The sequence below is a fragment of the Lampetra fluviatilis genome, chromosome 55, assembly GCF_964198595.1.
Source record: "Lampetra fluviatilis chromosome 55, kcLamFluv1.1, whole genome shotgun sequence".
NCBI classification, from domain to species: domain Eukaryota; kingdom Metazoa; phylum Chordata; class Hyperoartia; order Petromyzontiformes; family Petromyzontidae; genus Lampetra; species Lampetra fluviatilis.
Window position 1 is genome coordinate 4,819,330 of NC_136329.1, and position 23,631 is coordinate 4,842,960.

Here is a 23,631-nt window from a genome sequence, read left to right on the forward strand (position 1 = left end):
CCCTTTCCATCACAAAAAGTCAGACCCCCCCTCAAATATGACGTCACAAAGCTCTGCCCCCCCCCCCCCCAAAAAAAAATTCAACATGCTTCAAATCGCTTTAAACGATTGTCATTGTAGTGCGTATTTAATGTGGCGCTGCATTCTGATGTTGTAGGAGAAAACATTTATTACAAAAGTCTATTTAATTAAGTAGAACGTCTTCTTGGTTATTTCGGTAAAGTCATCACGTAGAAGGAAAATAATAAAATAATAAAAATAAAACTTAATAAAATACAATTCTCACGACGTTTTATTTTTATTATTTTATTATTTTCCTTCTACGTGACTTTACCGAAAAAACCAAGAAGATGAATCCCTGCTGCAGTCACGAAAGAAGCTTTACATCGACATTTAAGTAGAACGTGTTGTCTATATTGATTTAAAGTTGCGCATTTTGATGTGACGTCACATTTCTCAAACAACAACAACCGCCATTCGCCACTAAGTGGCGGTGACGTCACCACGGCGCTTGTGCCAGGCCATGTGCACCCTGAGGCCACGTGAAGTGTCGAACGCCCGCTGGCAGGAGGTCACGGGGCAGACCCAGCAGGTGCCACGGGTCGACTGACCGAGATGACCGAGATGACTGGCTGATGCACCACCTGTGCCCCCTACTGTGCCAACTTGCTGTGCTTTAGCCACCCGGCGCTCCGCTCGTTGTTGTGAGCGTCGCTCCTCTGCCCTCCGTTGTTGCTGGAGGGCGACTGCCTCCAACTGCCCAGTAGCGTCCTTCACGAGCCTCCTCCACTGAGGCCATTTCTCAAACACCCCACTCGTCACACACATCGCCACAAATGTCTGACCCCCCCCCACCCCCTAGGTGCGTGACGTCATTTATGGACGGCCCCAAAGCTCCCCCCCCCCCGCACCTTCGAATAGCGCGGGTGGTCACGTGGTGGGGGAGGGCTTCAACGAAATTTTTAGCGACATGACGTCACGGGGGCGAGCCGGTTCAGTGACGTCATGAAGCGGCTGCGGTGTAACACATATTTGGCGACATGACGTCACGACGGCGCGCGCCGGTTCGGTGGCGTCACGAAGCGACGTCGGCTTCCGGTGTAACGGATTTTTTTAGCGACGTGACGTCACGGCGGCGAGAGCCGGTTTGGTGACGTCACGGACCGGCTGTGGTGTCACGAATTATTAGCGACATGACGTCACGACGGCGCGTCACGAAGCGACGGCGGTGTAACGGATTTTTCAGCGACGTGACGTCACGGTGGTGGCGCGCGCCGATCGCACTCGGCCAGGTGAAGGCGTCGTGCGTGATGACGTCACGCCACCGAGCGCGATGACGTCACCACGCACCCCCCCCTCCTCCCCCCAGCGCCCGCGAGCCGTTGCCACGGAGACGGCCGCCAACGCGGCGCCATCGCGGGAGCTGAGAGGAGAAGTCGTCAACTTCATCGCTTCGCCATCGCTCCGCATCCTCCTCCTCGTCGCACTCCACCGCGATGCCCGCCTGCTGCTGCTGCTGCTGTGGTTGTTGTTGTTGACGTGGTGGTTGTTGTTGTTGTTGACGTGGTGGTTGACGTGGGAGGGGGGAGGTGAGGATGAGGTGAGGGAGTGGTGAGAGTGAGTGTACGAGGTGGTGGTGTTTGTGTGAGTGAGTTGAGTGTGGTGAGTGAGTGGTGAGTGTTGGTGAGAGTGGTGAGTGAGTAAGTGGTGAGGAGGTGAGTGGTGAGGGTGAGTGGTGAGGGTGAGTGGTGAGGGTGAGTGGTGAGGGTGAGTGGTGAGGGTGAGTGTTGGTGAGTGAGTGGTGAGTGAGTGGTGAGGAGGTGAGGGTGAGTGGTGAGGGTGAGTGGTGAGGGTAAGTGGTGAGTAAGTGGTGAGGGTGAGTGGTGAGTGAGTAAGTGGTGAGTGTTGGTGAGAGTGGTGAGTGAGTGGTGAGTAAGTGGTGAGGGTGAGTGGTGAGGGTAAGTGGTGAGTTAGAGGTGAGTGTTGGTGAGAGTGGTGAGTGAGTAAGTGGTGAGGAGGTGAGGGTGAGTGGTGAGTGTAAAGTGGTGAGTGTAAGTGGTGAGTGAGTGGTGAGTGTAAGTGGTGAGTGGTGAGGGTGAGTGAGTAAGTGGTGAGTGTTGTTGGTGAGTAGTGAGGGTGAGTGGTGAGTGAGTAAGTGGTGAGTGGTGAGTGTTGTTGGTGAAGGTGAGTGGTGAGGGTGAGGGTGAGTGGTGAGGGTGAGTGGTGAGTGAGTAAGTGGTGAGGGTGAGTGGTGAGGGTGAGTGTGAGTGGTGAGTGAGTAAGTGGTGAGGGTGAGTGGTGAGGGTGAGTGGTGAGGGTGAGTGGTGAGGGTGAGTGGTGAGGGTGAGTGGTGAGGGTGAGTGGTGAGGGTGAGTGGTGAGGGTGAGTGGTGAGGGTGAGTGGTGAGTGACGATGCGTCTGCTGGAGCGCCTCGCCTCGTGGTTGGGCGTGAGGCGTCGTGAGCTGCACGTGGTTTGCGTGGGACTCGACAACAGCGGCAAGACCACCGTGGTGAACCAGCTCAAGCCCCTCAGCGTGAGATTACCATCATTATACCATCACTATAGACTACTACACTATACACCACCACTACTATAGACAACAGCGGCAAGACCACCGTAGTGAACCAGCTCAAGCCCCACAGTGTGAGACTTTTACTATCATTATACCATCACTATACACTACACTACTACACTAGACCACCTTGGTGAACCAGCTCAAGCCCCACAGCGTGAGATTACCATCATTATACTATAGACTACTACACTATTACACTACACTATACACCACTACTATAGACTAGACCACCGTGGTGAACTAGCTCAAGCCCCACAGCGTGAGATTACTACTATACACTACTACACTATACACTACTACACTATACACTACTACACTATACACTACTACACTATACACTACTACACTATACACTACTACACTATACACTACTACACTATACACTACTACACTATACACTACTACACTATACACTACTACACTATACACTACTACACTATACACTACTACACTATACACTACTACACTATACACTACTACACTATACACTACTACACTATACACTACTACACTATACACTACTACACTATACACTACTATACACTATCACTATAGACTACTACTATAGACTGCACTACTATACACTATCACTATAGACTACTACTATAGACTACACTACTATACACTATCACTATAGACTACTACTATACACTACACTACTACACTAGACCACCGTGGTGAACCAGCTCAAGCCTCACAGCGTGAGACTATTACTACACTATTACTATAGACTACTACTACTACGCTATAGACTACTACACTAGACTAGACCACCGTGGTGAACCAGCTCAAGCCCCACAGTGTGAGATCACCATCACTACTATACACTACTATCACTACCACTACTATAGACTACTACACTAGACCACCTTGGTGAACCAGCTCAAGCCCCACAGTGTGAGATCACCGTCACTACTATACACTACTATCACTACCACTACTATAGACTACTACACTAGACCACCTTGGTGAACCAGCTCAAGCCTCACAGTGTGAGATCACCATCACTACTATACACTACTATCACTACCACTACTATAGACTACTACACTAGACCACCGTGGTGAACCAGCTCAAGCCTCACAGTGTGAGATTACTACACTATTACTATCACTATAGATTACTACTACACTACTATAGACTACTACACTACTAATATAGACTACCATCACTACTACACTACTACTATACTACTAGTACCACTATAGACTACTACACTACACTAGACCACCGTGGTGAACCAGCTCAAGCCCCACAGCGTGAGATTACCATCATTATACTACACTATTACACTACACTATACACCACTACTATAGACTAGACCACCGTGGTGAACCAGCTCAAGCCCCACAGCGTGAGATTACCATCATTATACTACACTATACACCACTACTATAGACTAGACCACCGTGGTGAACCAGCTCAAGCCCCACAGCGTGAGATTACCATCATTATACTACACTATACACCACTACTATAGACTAGACCACCGTGGTGAACCAGCTCAAGCCTCACAGTGTGAGATCACCATCACTACTATACACTACTATCACTACCACTACTATAGACTACTACACTAGACCACCTTGGTGAACCAGCTCAAGCCCCACAGTGTGAGATCACCATCACTACTATACACTACTATCACTACCACTACTATAGACTACTACACTAGACCACCTTGGTGAACCAGCTCAAGCCTCACAGTGTGAGATCACCATCACTACTATACACTACTATCACTACCACTACTATAGACTACTACACTAGACCACCTTGGTGAACCAGCTCAAGCCCCACAGTGTGAGATCACCATCACTACTATACACTACTATCACTACCACTACTATAGACTACTACACTAGACCACCTTGGTGAACCAGCTCAAGCCTCACAGTGTGAGATTACTACACTATTACTATCACTATAGATTACTACTACACTACTATAGACTACTACACTACTAATATAGACTACCATCACTACTACACTACTACTATACTACTAGTACCACTATAGACTACTACACTACACTAGACCACCGTGGTGAACTAGCTCAAGCCCCACAGCGTGAGATTACCATCATTATACTACACTATTACACTACACTATACACCACTACTATAGACTAGACCACCGTGGTGAACCAGCTCAAGCCCCACAGCGTGAGATTACCATCATTATACTACACTATTACACTACACTATACACCACTACTATAGACTAGACCACCGTGGTGAACCAGCTCAAGCCCCACAGCGTGAGATTACCATCATTATACTACACTATTACACTACACTATACACCACTACTATAGACTAGACCACCGTGGTGAACCAGCTCAAGCCCCATAGCGTGAGATTACCATCATTATACTACACTATTACACTACACTATAAACCACTACTATACACTAGACCACCGTGGTGAACCAGCTCAAGCCCCACAGCGTGAGATTACCATCATTATACTATAGACTACTACACTATTACACTACACTATACACCACTACTATAGACTAGACCACCGTGGTGAACCAGCTCAAGCCCCACAGTGTGAGATCACCATCACTACTATACACTACTATCACTACCACTACTATAGACTACTACACTAGACCACCTTGGTGAACCAGCTCAAGCCCCACAGTGTGAGATCACCATCACTACTATACACTACTATCACTACCACTACTATAGACTACTACACTAGACCACCTTGGTGAACCAGCTCAAGCCCCACAGTGTGAGATCACCATCACTACTATACACTACTATCACTACCACTACTATAGACTACTACACTAGACCACCTTGGTGAACCAGCTCAAGCCTCACAGTGTGAGATTACTACACTATTACTATCACTATAGATTACTACTACACTACTATAGACTACTACACTACTAATATAGACTACCATCACTACTACACTACTACTATACTACTAGTACCACTATAGACTACTACACTACACTAGACCACCGTGGTGAACCAGCTCAAGCCACACAGCGTGAGACACACACCACTACTATACTATCACTATACACTACCATCACTACACTACTAGTATCATCACTATAGACTACCATCACTACACTAGACCACCATGGTGAACCAGCTCAAGCCCCTCAGTGTGAGACTATTACCATCATTATACTATACACTACTATAGACTACACTACTACTATAGACTAGACCACCGTGGTGAACCAGCTCAAGCCCCTCAGCGTGAGACTATTACCATCATTATACTATACACTACTATAGACTACACTACTACTATAGACTAGACCACCGTGGTGAACCAGCTCAAGCCCCTCAGTGTGAGACTATTACCATCATTATACTACACTACTACACTATACACCACTACTATAGACTAGACCACCGTGGTGAACCAGCTCAAGCCCCTCAGCGTGAGATTACCATCATTATACCATCACTATAGACTACTACACTATACACCACCACTACTATAGACAACAGCGGCAAGACCACCGTGGTGAACCAGCTCAAGCCCCACAGTGTGAGATTACCATCATTATACTATACACTACTACACTATTACACTACACTATACACCACTACTATAGACTAGACCACCGTGGTGAACCAGCTCAAGCCTCACAGCGTGAGATTACTACTATACTACTACACTATTACACTACTACACTACTACACTATACACTACTACACTATACACTACTACACTATACACTACTACACTATACACTACTACACTATACACTACTACACTATACACTACTACACTATACACTACTACACTATACACTACTACACTATACACTACTACACTATACACTACTACACTATACACTACTACACTGTACACTACTACACTATACACTACTACACTATACACTACTACACTATACACTACTACACTGTACACTACTACACTATACACTACTACACTATACACTACTACACTATACACTACTACACTATACACTACTACACTATACACTACTACACTGTACACTACTACACTATACACTACTACACTATACACTACTACACTATACACTACTACACTGTACACTACTACACTATACACTACTACACTATACACTACTACACTATACACTACTACACTATACACTACTACACTATACACTACTACACTATACACTACTACACTGTACACTACTACACTATACACTACTACACTATACACTACTACACTATACACTACTACACTGTACACTACTACACTGTACACTACTACACTATACACTACTACACTGTACACTACTACACTATACACTACTACACTATACACTACTACACTATACACTACTACACTGTACACTACTACACTATACACTACTACACTATACACTACTACACTATACACTACTACACTATACACTACTACACTATACACTACTACACTATACACTACTACACTGTACACTACTACACTATACACTACTACACTATACACTACTACACTATACACTACTACACTATACACTACTACACTATACACTACTACACTATACACTACTACACTATACACTACTACACTATACACTACTACACTATACACTACTACACTATACACTACTACACTATACACTACTACACTATACACTACTACACTATACACTACTACACTATACACTACTACACTATACACTACTACACTATACACTACTACACTGTACACTACTACACTATACACTACTACACTATACACTACTACACTATACACTACTACACTATACACTACTACACTATACACTACTACACTATACACTACTACACTATACACTACTACACTATTACACTACTACACTATTACACTACTACACTATACACTACTATACACTATCACTATAGACGACTACTATACACTACACTACTATACACTATCACTATAGACTACTACTATAGACTACACTACTATACACTATCACTATAGACTACTACTATACACTACACTACTATACACTATCACTATAGACTACTACTATACACTACACTACTATACACTATCACTATAGACTACTACTATACACTACACTACTATACACTATCACTATAGACTACTACTGTACACTACACTACTATACACTATCACTATAGACTACTACTATACACTACACTACTATACACTATCACTATAGACTACTACTATACACTACACTACTATACACTATCACTATAGACTACTACTATACACTACACTACTATACACTATCACTATAGACTACTACTATACACTACACTACTATACACTATCACTATAGACTACTACTATAGACTACACTACTATACACTATCACTATAGACTACTACTATACACTACACTACTATACACTATCACTATAGACTACTACTATAGACTACACTACTATACACTATCACTATAGACTACTACTATACACTACACTACTATACACTATCACTATAGAATACTACTATACACTACACTACTATACACTATCACTATAGACTACTACTATACACTACACTACTATACACTATCACTATAGACTACTACTATACACTACACTACTATACACTATCACTATAGACTACTACTATACACTACACTACTATACACTATCACTATAGACTACTACTATATACTACACTACTATACACTATCACTATAGACTACTACTATACACTACACTACTATACACTATCACTATAGACTACTACTATAGACTACACTACTATACACTATCACTATAGACTACTACTATACACTACACTACTATACACTATCACTATAGACTACTACTATACACTACACTATACACTATCATCACTACTATAGACAACAGCGGCAAGACCACCGTGGTGAACCAGCTCAAGCCTCACAGCGTGAGACACACACTACTACTATAGATTACCACACTATAGACTACTACTATAGACTACTATTATAGACTACTACTACACTAGACCACCGTGGTGAACCAGCTCAAGCCTCACAGTGTGAGATTACTACACTATTACTATAGACTACTACCATCACTATACTATACACTACTACACTATAGACTACTACACTAGACTAGACCAGACCACCGTGGTCAACCAGCTCAAGCCTCACAGTGTGAGATCACCATCACTACTATACACTACTATCACTACCACTACTATAGACTACTACACTAGACCACCTTGGTGAACCAGCTCAAGCCCCACAGTGTGAGATCACCATCACTACTATACACTACTATCACTACCACTACTATAGACTACTACACTAGACCACCTTGGTGAACCAGCTCAAGCCCCACAGTGTGAGATCACCATCACTACTATACACTACTATCACTACCACTACTATAGACTACTACACTAGACCACCTTGGTGAACCAGCTCAAGCCCCACAGTGTGAGATCACCGTCACTACTATACACTACTATCACTACCACTACTATAGACTACTACACTAGACCACCTTGGTGAACCAGCTCAAGCCTCACAGTGTGAGATCACCATCACTACTATACACTACTATCACTACCACTACTATAGACTACTACACTAGACCACCTTGGTGAACCAGCTCAAGCCCCACAGTGTGAGATCACCATCACTACTATACACTACTATCACTACCACTACTATAGACTACTACACTAGACCACCTTGGTGAACCAGCTCAAGCCTCACAGTGTGAGATTACTACACTATTACTATCACTATAGATTACTACTACACTACTATAGACTACTACACTACTAATATAGACTACCATCACTACTACTATACTACTAGTACCACTATAGACTACTACACTACACTAGACCACCGTGGTGAACCAGCTCAAGCCACACAGCGTGAGACACACACCACTACTATACTATCACTATACACTACCATCACTACACTACTAGTATCATCACTATAGACTACCATCACTACACTAGACCACCGTGGTGAACCAGCTCAAGCCCCACAGCGTGAGATTACCATCATTATACTACACTATTACACTACACTATACACCACTACTATAGACTAGACCACCGTGGTGAACCAGCTCAAGCCCCACAGCGTGAGATTACCATCATTATACTACACTATTACACTACACTATACACCACTACTATAGACTAGACCACCGTGGTGAACCAGCTCAAGCCCCACAGCGTGAGATTACCATCATTATACCATCACTATAGACTACTACACTATTACACTACACTATACACCACTATAGACTACTACTATACACTACTACACTAGACCACCGTGGTGAACCAGCTCAAGCCTCATAGCGTGAGATTACCATCATTATACTACACTATTACACTACACTATACACCACTACTATAGACTAGACCACCGTGGTGAACCAGCTCAAGCCCCACAGTGTGAGATTACCATCATTATACTATCACTACTATAGACTACACTACTACACTATAGACCACCGTGGTGAACCAGCTCAAGCCCCACAGCGTGAGATTACCATCATTATACTACACTATTACACTACACTATACACCACTACTATACACTAGACCACCGTGGTGAACCAGCTCAAGCCCCACAGCGTGAGATTACCATCATTATACTACACTATTACACTACACTATACACCACTACTATAGACTAGACCACCGTGGTGAACCAGCTCAAGCCCCACAGCGTGAGATTACCATCATTATACTACACTATTACACTACACTATACACCACTACTATACACTAGACCACCGTGGTGAACCAGCTCAAGCCCCACAGCGTGAGATTACCATCATTATACTATCGATTTGTGGTTGTTGTTGATGTTGATATGTGAATTTTGTTGTTGATATGTAATTGTTGTTGTGATTGTTGTTGTGGTTGTTGTTGATTTGTTGTTGATGTTGACATGTGGATGTCGTTGCTGTTATGTAATTGTTGTTGTGATTGTTGTGGTGGTTGTTGTTGATTTGTTGTTGATGTTGATATGTGGATGTCGTTGTTGAAATGTAATTGTTGTTGTGATTGTTGTTGTGGTGGTTGTTGTTGATTTGTGGTTGTTGTTGATGTTGATATGTGAATTTTGCTGTTGATATGTAATTGTTGTTGTGATTGTTGTTGTGGTGGTTGTTGTTGATTTGTGGTTGTTGTTGATGTTGATATGTGAATATTGTTGTTGTGGTGTTGTGATTGTTGTTGTTGATTTGTGGTTGTTGTTGTGGTTGATGTTGACATGTGGATGTTGTTGATATATTGTTGTGGTTGTTGTTGTTGACATGTGGATGTTGTTGTGGTTGTTGTTGATATATTGTTGTGGTTGTTGTTGTTGACATGTGGATGTTGTTGTGGTTGTTGTTGTTGTCAGGCTCAGTCCCAGGACATCGTCCCGACCATCGGATTCAGCGTCGAGAAATTCACAACAGCAAGGTGACAGCACCAGCGGGTGCCAGGCTAGGTGCATGAGGCGGTCACGTGACAGACCCAGCAGGTGCCAGGCTAGGTGCATGAGGAGGTCACGTGACAGACCCAGCAGGTGCCATGGATTGACTGCTGTGCCAGGCTAGGTGCATGAGGAGGTCACGTGACAGACCCTGCAGGTGCCATGGGTTGACTGCTGTGCCAGGCTAGGTGCATGAGGCGGTCACGTGACAGACCCAGCAGGTGCCAGGCTAGGTGCATGAGGAGGTCACGTGACAGACCCTGCAGGTGCCATGGGTTGACTGCTGTGCCAGGCTAGGTGCATGAGGCGGTCACGTGACAGACCCAGCAGGTGCCAGGATAGGTGCATGAGGAGGTCACGTGACAGACCCAGCAGGTGCCATGGATTGACTGCTGTGCCAGGCTAGGTGCATGAGGTGGTCACGTGACAGACCCAGCAGGTGCCATGGGTTGACTGCTGTGCCAGGCTAGGTGCATGAGGCGGTCACGTGACAGACCCTGCAGGTGCCATGGGTTGACTGCTGTGCCAGGCTAGGTGCATGAGGCGGTCACGTGACAGACCCAGCAGGTGCCAGGCTAGGTGCATGAGGAGGTCACGTGACAGACCCTGCAGGTGCCATGGGTTGACTGCTGTGCCAGGCTAGGTGCATGAGGCGGTCACGTGACAGACCCAGCAGGTGCCAGGCTAGGTGCATGAGGAGGTCACGTGACAGACCCAGCAGGTGCCATGGATTGACTGCTGTGCCAGGCTAGGTGCATGAGGTGGTCACGTGACAGACCCAGCAGGTGCCATGGATTGACTGCTGTGCCAGGCTAGGTGCATGAGGCGGTCACGTGACAGACCCAGCAGGTGCCAGGCTAGGTGCATGAGGAGGTCACGTGACAGACCCAGCAGGTGCCGTGGGTTGACTGCTGTGCCAGGCTAGGTGCATGAGGTGGTCACGTGACAGACCCAGCAGGTGCCATGGGTTGACTGCTGTGCCAGGCTAGGTGCATGAGGTCACGGGACAGACCCTGCAGGTGCCATGGGTTGACTGCTGTGCCAGGCTAGGTGCATGAGGAGGAGGTCACGTGACAGACCCTGCAGGTGCCATGGGTTGACTGCTGTGCCAGGCTAGGTGCATGAGGAGGAGGTCACGTGACAGACCCTGCAGGTGCCATGGGTTGACTGCTGTGCCAGGCTAGGTACATGAGGAGGAGGTCACGGGACAGACCCAGCAGGTGCCATGGGTTGACTGCTGTGCCAGGCTGGGTGCATGAGGAGGAGGTCACGGGACAGACCCAGCAGGTGCCATGGGTTGACTGCTGTGCCAGGCTAGGTGCATGAGGTCACGGGACAGACCCTGCAGGTGCCATGGGTTGAATGCTGTGCCAGGCTAGGTGCATGAGGAGGAGGTCACGGGACAGACCCAGCAGGTGCCATGGGTTGACTGCTGTGCCAGGCTAGGTGCATGAGGTCACGGGACAGACCCTGCAGGTGCCATGGGTTGAATGCTGTGCCAGGCTAGGTGCATGAGGAGGAGGTCACGGGACAGACCCAGCAGGTGCCATGGGTTGACTGCTGTGCCAGGCTAGGTGCATGAGGTCACGGGACAGACCCTGCAGGTGCCATGGGTTGACTGCTGTGCCAGGCTAGGTGCATGAGGAGGAGGTCACGGGACAGACCCAGCAGGTGCCATGGGTTGACTGCTGTGCCAGGCTAGGTGCATGAGGTCACGGGACAGACCCTGCAGGTGCCATGGGTTGAATGCTGTGCCAGGCTAGGTGCATGAGGAGCAGGTCACGTGACAGACCCTGCAGGTGCCATGGGTTGACTGCTGTGCCAGGCTAGGTGCATGAGGAGCAGGTCACGTGACAGACCCTGCAGGTGCCATGGGTTGACTGCTGTGCCAGGCTAGGTGCATGAGGAGGAGGTCACGTGACAGACCCTGCAGGTGCCACGGGTTGACTGCTGTGCCAGGCTAGGTGCATGAGGAGGAGGTCACGGGACAGACCCAGCAGGTGCCATGGGTTGACTGCTGTGCCAGGCTAGGTGCATGAGGAGGTGGTCACGTGACATACCCAGCAGGTGCCACGGGTTGACTGCTGTGCCAGGCTAGGTGCATGAGGAGGTCACATGACAGACCCTGCAGGTGACATGGGTTGACTGCTGTGCCAGGCTAGGTGCATGAGGTGGTCACGTGACAGACCCTGCAGGTGCCATGGGTTGACTGCTGTGCCAGGCTAGGTGCATGAGGAGGAGGTCACGTGACAGACCCTGCAGGTGCCATGGGTCGACTGCTGTGCCAGGCTAGGTGCATGAGGAGGAGGTTACGTGACAGACCCAGCAGATGCCATGGGTTGACTGCTGTGCCAGGCTAGGTGCATGAGGTGGTCACGTGACAGACCCAGCAGGTGCCATGGGTTGACTGCTGTGCCAGGCTAGGTGCATGAGGTGGTCACGTGACAGACCCAGCAGGTGCCATGGGTTGACTGCTGTGCCAGGCTAGGTGCATGAGGAGGAGGTCACGTGACAGACCCAGCAGGTGCCATGGGTCGACTGCTGTGCCAGGCTAGGTGCATGAGGAGGTCACGTGACAGACCCTGCAGGTGCCATGGGTTGTACTGCTGTGCCAGGCTAGGTGCATGAGGAGGAGGTCACGTGACAGACCCAGCAGGTGCCATGGGTTGACTGCTGTGCCAGGCTAGGTGCATGAGGAGGTCACGTGATAGACCCTGCAGGTGCCATGGGTTGACTGCTGTGCCAGGCTAGGTGCATGAGGAGGAGGTCACGGGACAGACCCAGCAGGTGCCATGGGTTGACTGCTGTGCCAGGCTAGGTGCATGAGGAGGAGGTCACGGGACAGACCCAGCAGGTGCCATGGGTTGACTGCTGTGCCAGGCTAGGTGCATGAGGAGGTGGTCACGTGACAGACCCAGCAGGTGCCACGGGTTGACTGCTGTGCCAGGCTAGGTGCATGAGGAGGTCACATGACAGACCCTGCAGGTGACATGGGTTGACTGCTGTGCCAGGCTAGGTGCATGAGGAGGAGGTGCACCTAGCCTGGCACAGGCGCCGTGGTCAGCTGGTGGCGAATGGCGGTGATGTTGAGTGATTAACTCCCTCCGTGTCTCTCCGTGTGTCTCCGTGTCTCCCCGTGTCTCCCCGTGTCTCTCCATGTCTTTCCGTGTGTCTCCGTGTCTCTCCGTGTGTCTCCGTGTCTCCCCGTGTCTCCCCGTGTCTCTCCATGTCTTTCCGTGTCTCTCCGTGTCTCTCCCCGTCTCTCCGTGTCTCTCCGTGTGTCTCCGTCTCTCCCCGTGTCTCTCCGTGTCTCCGTGTCTCCCCGTCTATCCCCGTGTGTCTCCGTGTCTCCCCGTGTCCGTGTGTCCCCGTGTCTCCCCGTGTCTCCCCGTGTCTCCCCGTGTCTCCCCGTGTCCGTGTGTCCCCGTGTCTCCCCGTGTCTCCCCGTGTCCGTGTGTCTCCGTGTCTCCCCGTGTCCGTGTGTCCCCGTGTCTCCCCGTGTCTCCCCGTGTCTCCCCGTGTCCGTGTGTCCCCGTGTCTCCCCGTGTCTCCCCGTGTCCGTGTGTCCCCGTGTCTCCCCGTGTCTCCCCGTGTCCGTGTGTCTCCGTGTCTCCCCGTGTCCGTGTGTCTCCGTGTCTCCGTGTCTCCCCGCGTCTCCCCGTGTCTCCCCGTGTCTCTCCGTGTCTCCCCGTGTCTCCGTGTGTCTCCGTGTCTCCCCGTGTCTCCCCGTGTCTCCCCGTGTCTCCCCGTGTGTCCCCGTGTCTCCCCGTGTCTCCCCGTGTCTCCCCGTGTCTCAGTCTGTCTCTCACTGTGTTTGACATGTCAGGTCAAGGCCGGTACCGCAACCTGTGGGAGCATTACTACAGGTGACAACAACAACAACAACCACAACAACCACAGCAACAACAACAACCACAGCAACAACAACAACCACAGCAACAACAACCATTGCAACAACAACAACCACAGCAACAACAACAACCACAGCAACAACAACCACAACAACCACAGCAACAACAACAACCACAGCAACAACAACCATTGCAACAACAACAACAACCACAGCAACAACAACAACCACAACAACCACAGCAACAACAACAACCACAGCAACAACAACAACCACAGCAACAACAACAACCACAGCAACAACAACCATTGCAACAACAACAACCACAGCAACCACAACAACAACCACAACAACCACAGCAACAACAACAACCACAGCAACAACAACAACAACCACAGCAACAACAACAACCACAGCAACAACAACAACCACAGCAACAACAACCATTGCAACAACAACAACCACAGCAACAACAACAACCACAACCACAGCAACAGCAACCATTGCAACAACAACAACCACAACAACAACCATTGCAACAACAACAACAACCACAGCAACAACCACAACAACAACCACACCAACAACAACTGCAACAACCACAGCAACAATAAAAAAGCGCCACTTTATTCAAATTTTCTTAACATCAAGAATAAAAAATTAACCCGTAAAAATAAAGTTTTTCACTATAAATCCTTTATATGCGTGGCATCAGTTTTATTTTATTATTCATTTCTGTTTTTCTTGAGTAAGAGTTTCATTTTTATCACATTGGTATTTTAAATTAAATATGACATTTTTTTTTTCCTAAAAAGTGGAAAATTTTGGAACAAAAATGTTCACGAAAATAAATTGTCACGCACAACGAGTCTGTGTGCAAAATGTCAGCTCGATTGGATCACGGGAAGTGGGTTAAAAAACGACCAAAAGTATTGCACGGTCATAAGCGCGCAAGCAAGCAAGTGAACTTAATATAAAGGATTTAAAAATATATTCGCCTGTTGAGGACGCGGGGATCGATCCCGCGACCTTTGGCATGGGAAGCGAGGGCGCTACCAACTGCGCTACTCCGCCAGGGCCTGTGGAGGTGTCACGCTCTGGGCTCCTACACTGTGACGTTCAGCCAAAGCCATGAATGAGTTGTATTTTAATAAAAAAAAAATCCTAAAAAGTGTAACATTTTGGAAAAAAAATTTTCACGAACATAAATTGTCACGCACAACGAGTCTGTGTGCAAAATGTCGGCTCGATTGGATCACGGGAAGTGGGTTAAAAAACGACCGAAAGATTTGCACGGTCGTAAGCAAGCAAGCAAGCAAGTGAACTTAATATAAAGGATTTTAAAAAACGCCACTTTTTTAAATTTGTCTTGCTGTGGTTTTCCCCACTTGACGATGTTTGCTTGCGTTGCAGTCGAAATCGTCGTGAGAATTGTATTGTTTTATTTTTATTATTTTATTATGTTTTATTTTTATTATTTTATTATTTCCCTTCTACGTGACTTTACCGAAAGAACCAACGACGTTTCGATTGCAACACAAGCAGCAATCATCATCAGATGGGGAAACCCACAGCAAAAAAAAAAAATTGCTGAAATTTTTCTCGCAAGAAATAATTAAATCCTTTATATTAAGTTCGCTTGCTTGCTTAGGACCGTGCAAATCTTTCGGTCGTTTTTTAACCCACTTCCCGTGATCCAATCGAGCTGACATTTTGCACACAGACTCGTTGTGCGTGACAATCCAAAATGTGACACCTTTTAGGATTTTTTTTTTTAATTAAAATAGAACTCATTCATGGCTTTGGCTGAACGTCACAGTGTAGGAGCCCAGAGCGTGACACCTCCACAGGCCCTGGCGGAGTAGCGCAGTTGGTAGCGCCCTCGCTTCCCATGCCAAAGGTCGCGGGATCGATCCCCGCGTCCTCCACAGGCGAATATATTTTTAAATCCTTTATATTAAGTTCACTTGCTTGCTTGCTTGCTTACGACCGTGCAATACTTTTGGTCGTTTTTTAACCCACTTCCCGTGATCCAATCGAGCTGACATTTTGCACACAGACTCGTTGTGCGTGACAATGAATGTTCGTGAAAAAAAAATTCCAAAATTTTACACTTTTTAGGACAAAAATATTATATTTAATTACCAATTGCTTAATGGTGCAATGCAATCATCTGACCCATAGGTGGCAGCCATCTCAAGCCAGAGGACGAGAGGACTCTAGCCGCCACGCATGTAAAGGATTTAGAGTGAAACACTTTGTTTTTACGGGTTAATTGTTTTTTTTGCTCAAATTTTCTTGCCGTGGTTTTCCCCACCTCATGACGATGATGATTGCTGCTTGTGTCGCGCCCGAAACGTCGTGATTTCATTTATTTTATTTCACACCCTATGTGAGACTTCGCCGAAAGAATCAAAAGAGTTTGATCGCAATATCCGTCAGAAAAATCGCAATTTAGATATTTTCCACAAATCGTTCGGGCCAGCTCCATAGACACTGCTGCTGCTGCTAGCAGCCACTTGCCCCCACAGTCTGTGAAGGCTACACGAGGTTGGGGGGATCTTTGTCTGTGTGCAGGGAGGCCCAGGCAGTGATCTTTGTGGTGGACAGCAGCGATCGCCTCCGGATGGTGGTGGCCAAGGAAGAGTTGGACTCGCTGCTGGCTCACCCTGGTACCACACGCGGGGGGGGAGAGACACGGGGGGAGACACGGGGGGAGACACGGGGAGACGCTGGGAGACACGGGGAGATGCTGGGAGACACGGGGAGACACTGGGAGACACGGGGTGACGGGGGGAGACACGGGGAGACGCTGGGAGACACGGGGAGACGGGGGGAGACACGGGGAGAGACACGGGGGGAGACACGGGGGGAGACACGGGGAGACACGGGGAGACGCTGGGAGACACGGGGAGACACTGGGAGACACGGGGAGACGGGGGGAGACACGGGGAGACGCTGGGAGACACGGGGAGACGGGGGGAGACACGGGGAGACGCTGGGAGACACGGGGAGATGCTGGGAGACACGGGGAGACACTGGGAGACACGGGGAGACACGGGGAGACACGGGGAGACGCTGGGAGACACGGGGAGACGGGGGGAGACACGGGGAGAGACACGGGGGGAGACACGGGGAGACGCTGGGAGACACGGGGAGACACTGGGAGACACGGGGAGACGGGGGGAGACACGGGGAGACGCTGGGAGACACGGGGAGACGGGGGGAGACACGGGGAGAGACACACGCGGGGAGAGGCGGGGAGAGACGGGGGGAGACGCGGGGAGACACGGGGAGATGCAGGGAGACACTGGGAGACACGGAGATGCTGGGAGACGCGGGGGGAGACACGGGGAGATGTGGGGGGATGTGGAGACACGCGGGGAGACACGGGGAGACACGGGGAGACACGGGGAGACGCTGGGAGACACGGGGAGATACGGGGAGACGTGGGGACACACGGGGACACACGGGGACACGCAGGGAGACACGGGGAGACACGCGGGGAGACGTGGGGAGACACACGGGGAGACGCGGGGAGACACGGGGAGACACGGGGGGATACGGGGGGAGAGAGAGAGAGACGCAAACTCCAAATCTCCAGCAGCAGCAGGCATCGTCGGGGTCTGGGATCAAACCCACGACCTCCTGTAGACCAGGCGAGGTAGTCAACATCTCCACGGGGAGAAAGAGAGACACGCAGACTTCAAATATACAGCAGCAGCAGGCATCATCAGGGAGTCTGGGATCCAACCCACGACCTCCTGCGTACCAGGCGAGGTAGTCAACATCTCTCAACCACCGTGACGTTACCATGGTTTCAATTACCTCAAATCAGAGCGCGTAACCACGGTACCGGCGTGTGTGGTGACCACGGTAACGGCGTGTGTGGTGACCACGGTAACGGCGTGTGTGGTGACCACGGTAACGGAGTGTGTGGTGACCACGGTAACGGAGTGTGTGGTGACCACGGTAACGGCGTGTGTGGTGACCACGGTACCGGCGTGTGTGGTGACCACGGTAACGGCGTGTGTGGTAACCACGGTAACGGCGTGTGTGAGATGTGAGTGGCAGGAGGGTGCCTCTGCTGGTCTTTGCCAACAAGATGGACTTGAAGGAGTCTCTGTCGAGCGTGGCCTGTTCCAGCCTCCTGGGGCTACCAGACGTGCACCAGTCTCCCTGGCACATCGTGTGAGACTCACACACACAGACACAGACAGTCACACAGACACAGACACACACACAGACACACACACAGACACACACACAGACACACACACACAGACACACACACACAGACACACACACACAGACACACACACACAGACACACACAGACACACACAGACACACACACAGACACACACACACACAGACACACACAGACACACACACACAGACACACACAGACACACACACACAGACACACACAGACACACACACACAGACACACACAGACACACACACACAGACACACATAGACACAGACACACAGACACACACACACAGACACAGACACACAGACACACACAGACACACACACACAGACACACAATCACACATATACACAACAACAACCGCCATTCGCCACTAAGTGGCGGTGACGTCACCACGACGCTTGTGCCAGGCCAAGTGCACCTTGAGGCAACGTGAAGTGTCGAACGCCCGCTGGCAGGAGGTCACGGGGCAGACCCAGCAGGTGCCACGGGTCGACTGACCGAGATGACCGAGATGACTGGCTGATGCACCACCTGTGCCCCCTACTGTACCAACTCGCTGCGCTTTAGCCACCCGGCGCTCCGCTCGTTGTTGTGAACGTCGCTCCTCCGCCCTCCGTTGTTGTTGGAGGGCGACTGCCTCCAACTACCCAGTAGCAGCGTCCTTCACGAGCCTCCTCCACAGAGGCCGATCTTGACACCGCTGGTACCAGTCATCGGCAAGTCCACTCAGCTCCACGTCCTCCTGTACCACGTCACTCCATCTCTTCTCTAGCCCGTGCCGCGCCCGTTTAGCCCCCTCGATCCGGTCATCATCACCGCCCCCCTTCATTCGAGAAGAGCCACCATCCCCTGTTGTTTGGCAGATTTCCTGCCCCCATCCCCACGCACAGCCACTCCTAGCGCTGACTGGAGCCAGAACCGGTCCATTGGCAACGTGTCCTGTTGTTGTGCTGAGTCAGGGCGGTCCGATCGCTCGGGGAATGGCAGCAGCCTTCTCTCTGCAGTGAGAATTCAATGTACACACACGTACACACACAGACACACACAGATTCACTCACACAGAGACGCACAGATTCACTCACACAGACTCGCTCACACAGAGACACACAGACTCACCACACAGAGACCCACAGACTCACTCGCACAGAGACCCACAGACTCACCACACAGAGACCCACAGACTCACCACACAGAGAGCCACAGACTCACCACACAGAGACCCATAGACTCACCACACAGAGACCCATAGACTCACCACACAGAGACCCACAGACTCACCACACAGAGACCCATAGACTCACCACACAGAGACCCACAGACTCACCACACAGAGACCCACAGACTCACTCACTGATGAAGATGACGATGTTGTTGATGTTGTTGATGATGTTGTTGACGTTGTTTATTTATGATGTTGATGATGTTGATGGTGTTGATGTTGTTGATGATGTTGATGTTGTTGATGATGATGATGTTGTTGATGATGATGTTGACGTTGTTTATTTATGATGTTGATGATGTTGATGGTGTTGATGTTGTTGATGATGTTGATGTTGTTGATGGTGTTGTTGATGTTGATGATGTTGATGGTGTTGATGTTGTTGATGATGTTGATGTTGTTGATGATGTTGTTGTTGCAGTGCGAGTAACGCTCTGAAGGGAGAGGGACTGCAAGAGGGAGTGGATTGGTTACAAGGTAACAGCAACATCAACACATCAACATCAACACATCAACAACATCAACAACATCAACACATCAACACATCAACACATCAACATCAACATCAACACATCAACATCAACATCAACAACATCAACATATCAACACATCAACATCAACACATCAACATCAACACATCAACATATCAACATCAACACATCAACATCATCAACACCATCAACATCAACACATCAACATATCAACATCAACACATCAACATCAACACATCAACATCAACAACATCAACATATCAACATCATCAACATCAACACATCAACATCATCAACACATCAACATCATCAACATCAACACATCAACATCATCAACATCAACACATCAACATATCAACATATCAACATAAACACATCAACACATCAACATCATCAACATCATCAACATCATCAACATCAACACATCAACATCAACATCATCAATACATCAACATCATCAACATCAACACATCAACACATCAACATCAACATCATCAACATCAACACATCAACACATCAACATCAACACATCAACATCATCAACACATCAACATCATCAACATCAACATCATCAACATCAACACATCAACATCAACACATCAACACATCAACATCAACACATCAACATCATCAACACATCAACGCATCAACATATCAACATCAACACATCAACACATCAACATCATCAACACATCAACATCATCAACATCAACACATCAACACATCAACATCAACACATCAACATCATCAACACATCAACATCATCAACATCAACACATCAACATCATCAACATCAACACATCAACATCAAACACATCAACATCATCAACATCAACACATCAACACATCAACATCAACATCATCAACATCAACACATCAACATCATCAACACATCAACATCATCAACATCAACATATCAACATCAACACATCAACACATCAACATCATCAACATCATCAACATCAACACATCAACACATCAACATCAACACATCAACATCATCAACACATCAACATCATCAACATCAACACATCAACATCATCAACATCAACACATCAACATCAAACACATCAACATCATCAACATCATCAACACATCAACATCATCAACATATCAACATCAACACATCAACACATCAACATCATCAACATCAACACATCAACACGTGTGTACGTGTGTACGTGTGTGTGTGTGTGTACGTGTGTGTGTGTGTGTGTACGTGTGTGTGTGTGTGTACGTGTGTACGTGTGTGTGTGTGTGTGTACGTGTGTGTGTGTACGTGTGTGTGTACGTGTGTGTGTACGTGTGTGTGTACGTGTGTGTGTACGTGTGTGTGTGTGTGTACGTGTGTGTGTACGTGTGTGTGTGTACTTGTGTACGTGTGCAGATCAGATCCGTTCAATGAAGACTTGAAGGACAGAACAACTACACACACACCCACACACTCACCAACACACTCACCCACACACTCACCAACACACTCACCCACACACTCACCAATACACTCACCAACACACTCACCCACACACTCACCCACACACTCACCAACACACTCACCCACACACTCACCAACACACTCACCCACACACTCACCAACACACTCACCCACACACTCACCAACACACTCACCAAAACACTCACCCACACACTCACCCACACACTCACCAACACACTCACCCACACACTCACCAACACACTCACCCACACACTCACCAACACACTCACCCACACACTCACCAACACACTCACCAACACACTCACCCACACACTCACCCACACACTCACCAACACACTCACCCACACACTCACCCACACACTCACCCACACACTCACCAAAACACTCACCCACACACTCACCCACACACTCACCAACACACTCACCAACACACTCACCCACACACTCACCCACACACTCACCAACACACTCACCCACACACTCACCAACACACTCACCAACACACTCACCCACACACTCACCAACACACTCACCAACACACTCACCCACACACTCACCCACACACTCACCCACACACTCACCAAAACACTCACCCACACACTCACCCACACACTCACCAACACACTCACCAACACACTCACCCACACACTCACCCACACACTCACCAACACACTCACCCACACACTCACCCACACACTCACCAACACACTCACCAACACACTCACCCACACACTCACCCACACACTCACCAACACACTCACCCACACACTCACCAACACACTCACCCACACACTCACCAACACACTCACCCACACACTCACCAACACACTCACCAAAACACTCACCCACACACTCACCCACACACTCACCAACACACTCACCCACACACTCACCAACACACTCACCCACACACTCACCAACACACTCACCCACACACTCACCAACACACTCACCAACACACTCACCCACACACTCACCCACACACTCACCAACACACTCACCCACACACTCACCCACACACTCACCCACACACTCACCAAAACACTCACCCACACACTCACCCACACACTCACCAACACACTCACCAACACACTCACCCACACACTCACCCACACACTCACCAACACACTCACCCACACACTCACCAACACACTCACCAACACACTCACCCACACACTCACCAATACACTCACCCACTCACTCACCCACACACTCACCCACACACTCACCAAAACACTCACCCACACACTCACCCACACACTCACCAACACACTCACCAACACACTCACCCACACACTCACCCACACACTCACCCACACACTCACCCACACACTCACCAACACACTCACCCACACACTCACCCACACACTCACCAACACACTCACCAACACACTCACCCACACACTCACCCACACACTC

The 23,631-nt window shown here is 48.6% G+C and overlaps 1 protein-coding gene across 3 annotated transcripts; it reads left to right on the forward strand.

Moving 5' to 3' along the window:
- The first annotated feature begins 1,775 nt into the window (after nucleotides 1-1,775).
- ARL6 (ARF like GTPase 6) lies at nucleotides 1,776-22,283 on the forward strand. Of its 3 annotated transcripts, none has more exons than XM_078879771.1 (8): nucleotides 1,776-2,089; nucleotides 2,382-2,535; nucleotides 10,903-10,964; nucleotides 14,775-14,843; nucleotides 17,405-17,499; nucleotides 18,889-19,018; nucleotides 20,687-20,742; nucleotides 22,144-22,283. In XM_078879771.1, the coding sequence occupies exons 2-8, from the start codon at nucleotides 2,413-2,415 to the stop codon at nucleotides 22,167-22,169; spliced, it is 561 nt and encodes a 186-aa protein (XP_078735897.1). In that variant the 5' UTR covers nucleotides 1,776-2,089; nucleotides 2,382-2,412; the 3' UTR covers nucleotides 22,170-22,283. The 3 variants fall into 3 exon arrangements, with proteins under 3 accessions (XP_078735897.1, XP_078735899.1, XP_078735898.1); XM_078879773.1 differs by having other exon boundaries at nucleotides 2,086-2,106; nucleotides 2,386-2,535; XM_078879772.1 differs by lacking the exon at nucleotides 1,776-2,089 and adding an exon at nucleotides 2,177-2,281 and having other exon boundaries at nucleotides 2,386-2,535.
- Nucleotides 22,284-23,631: the final 1,348 nt, after the last annotated feature.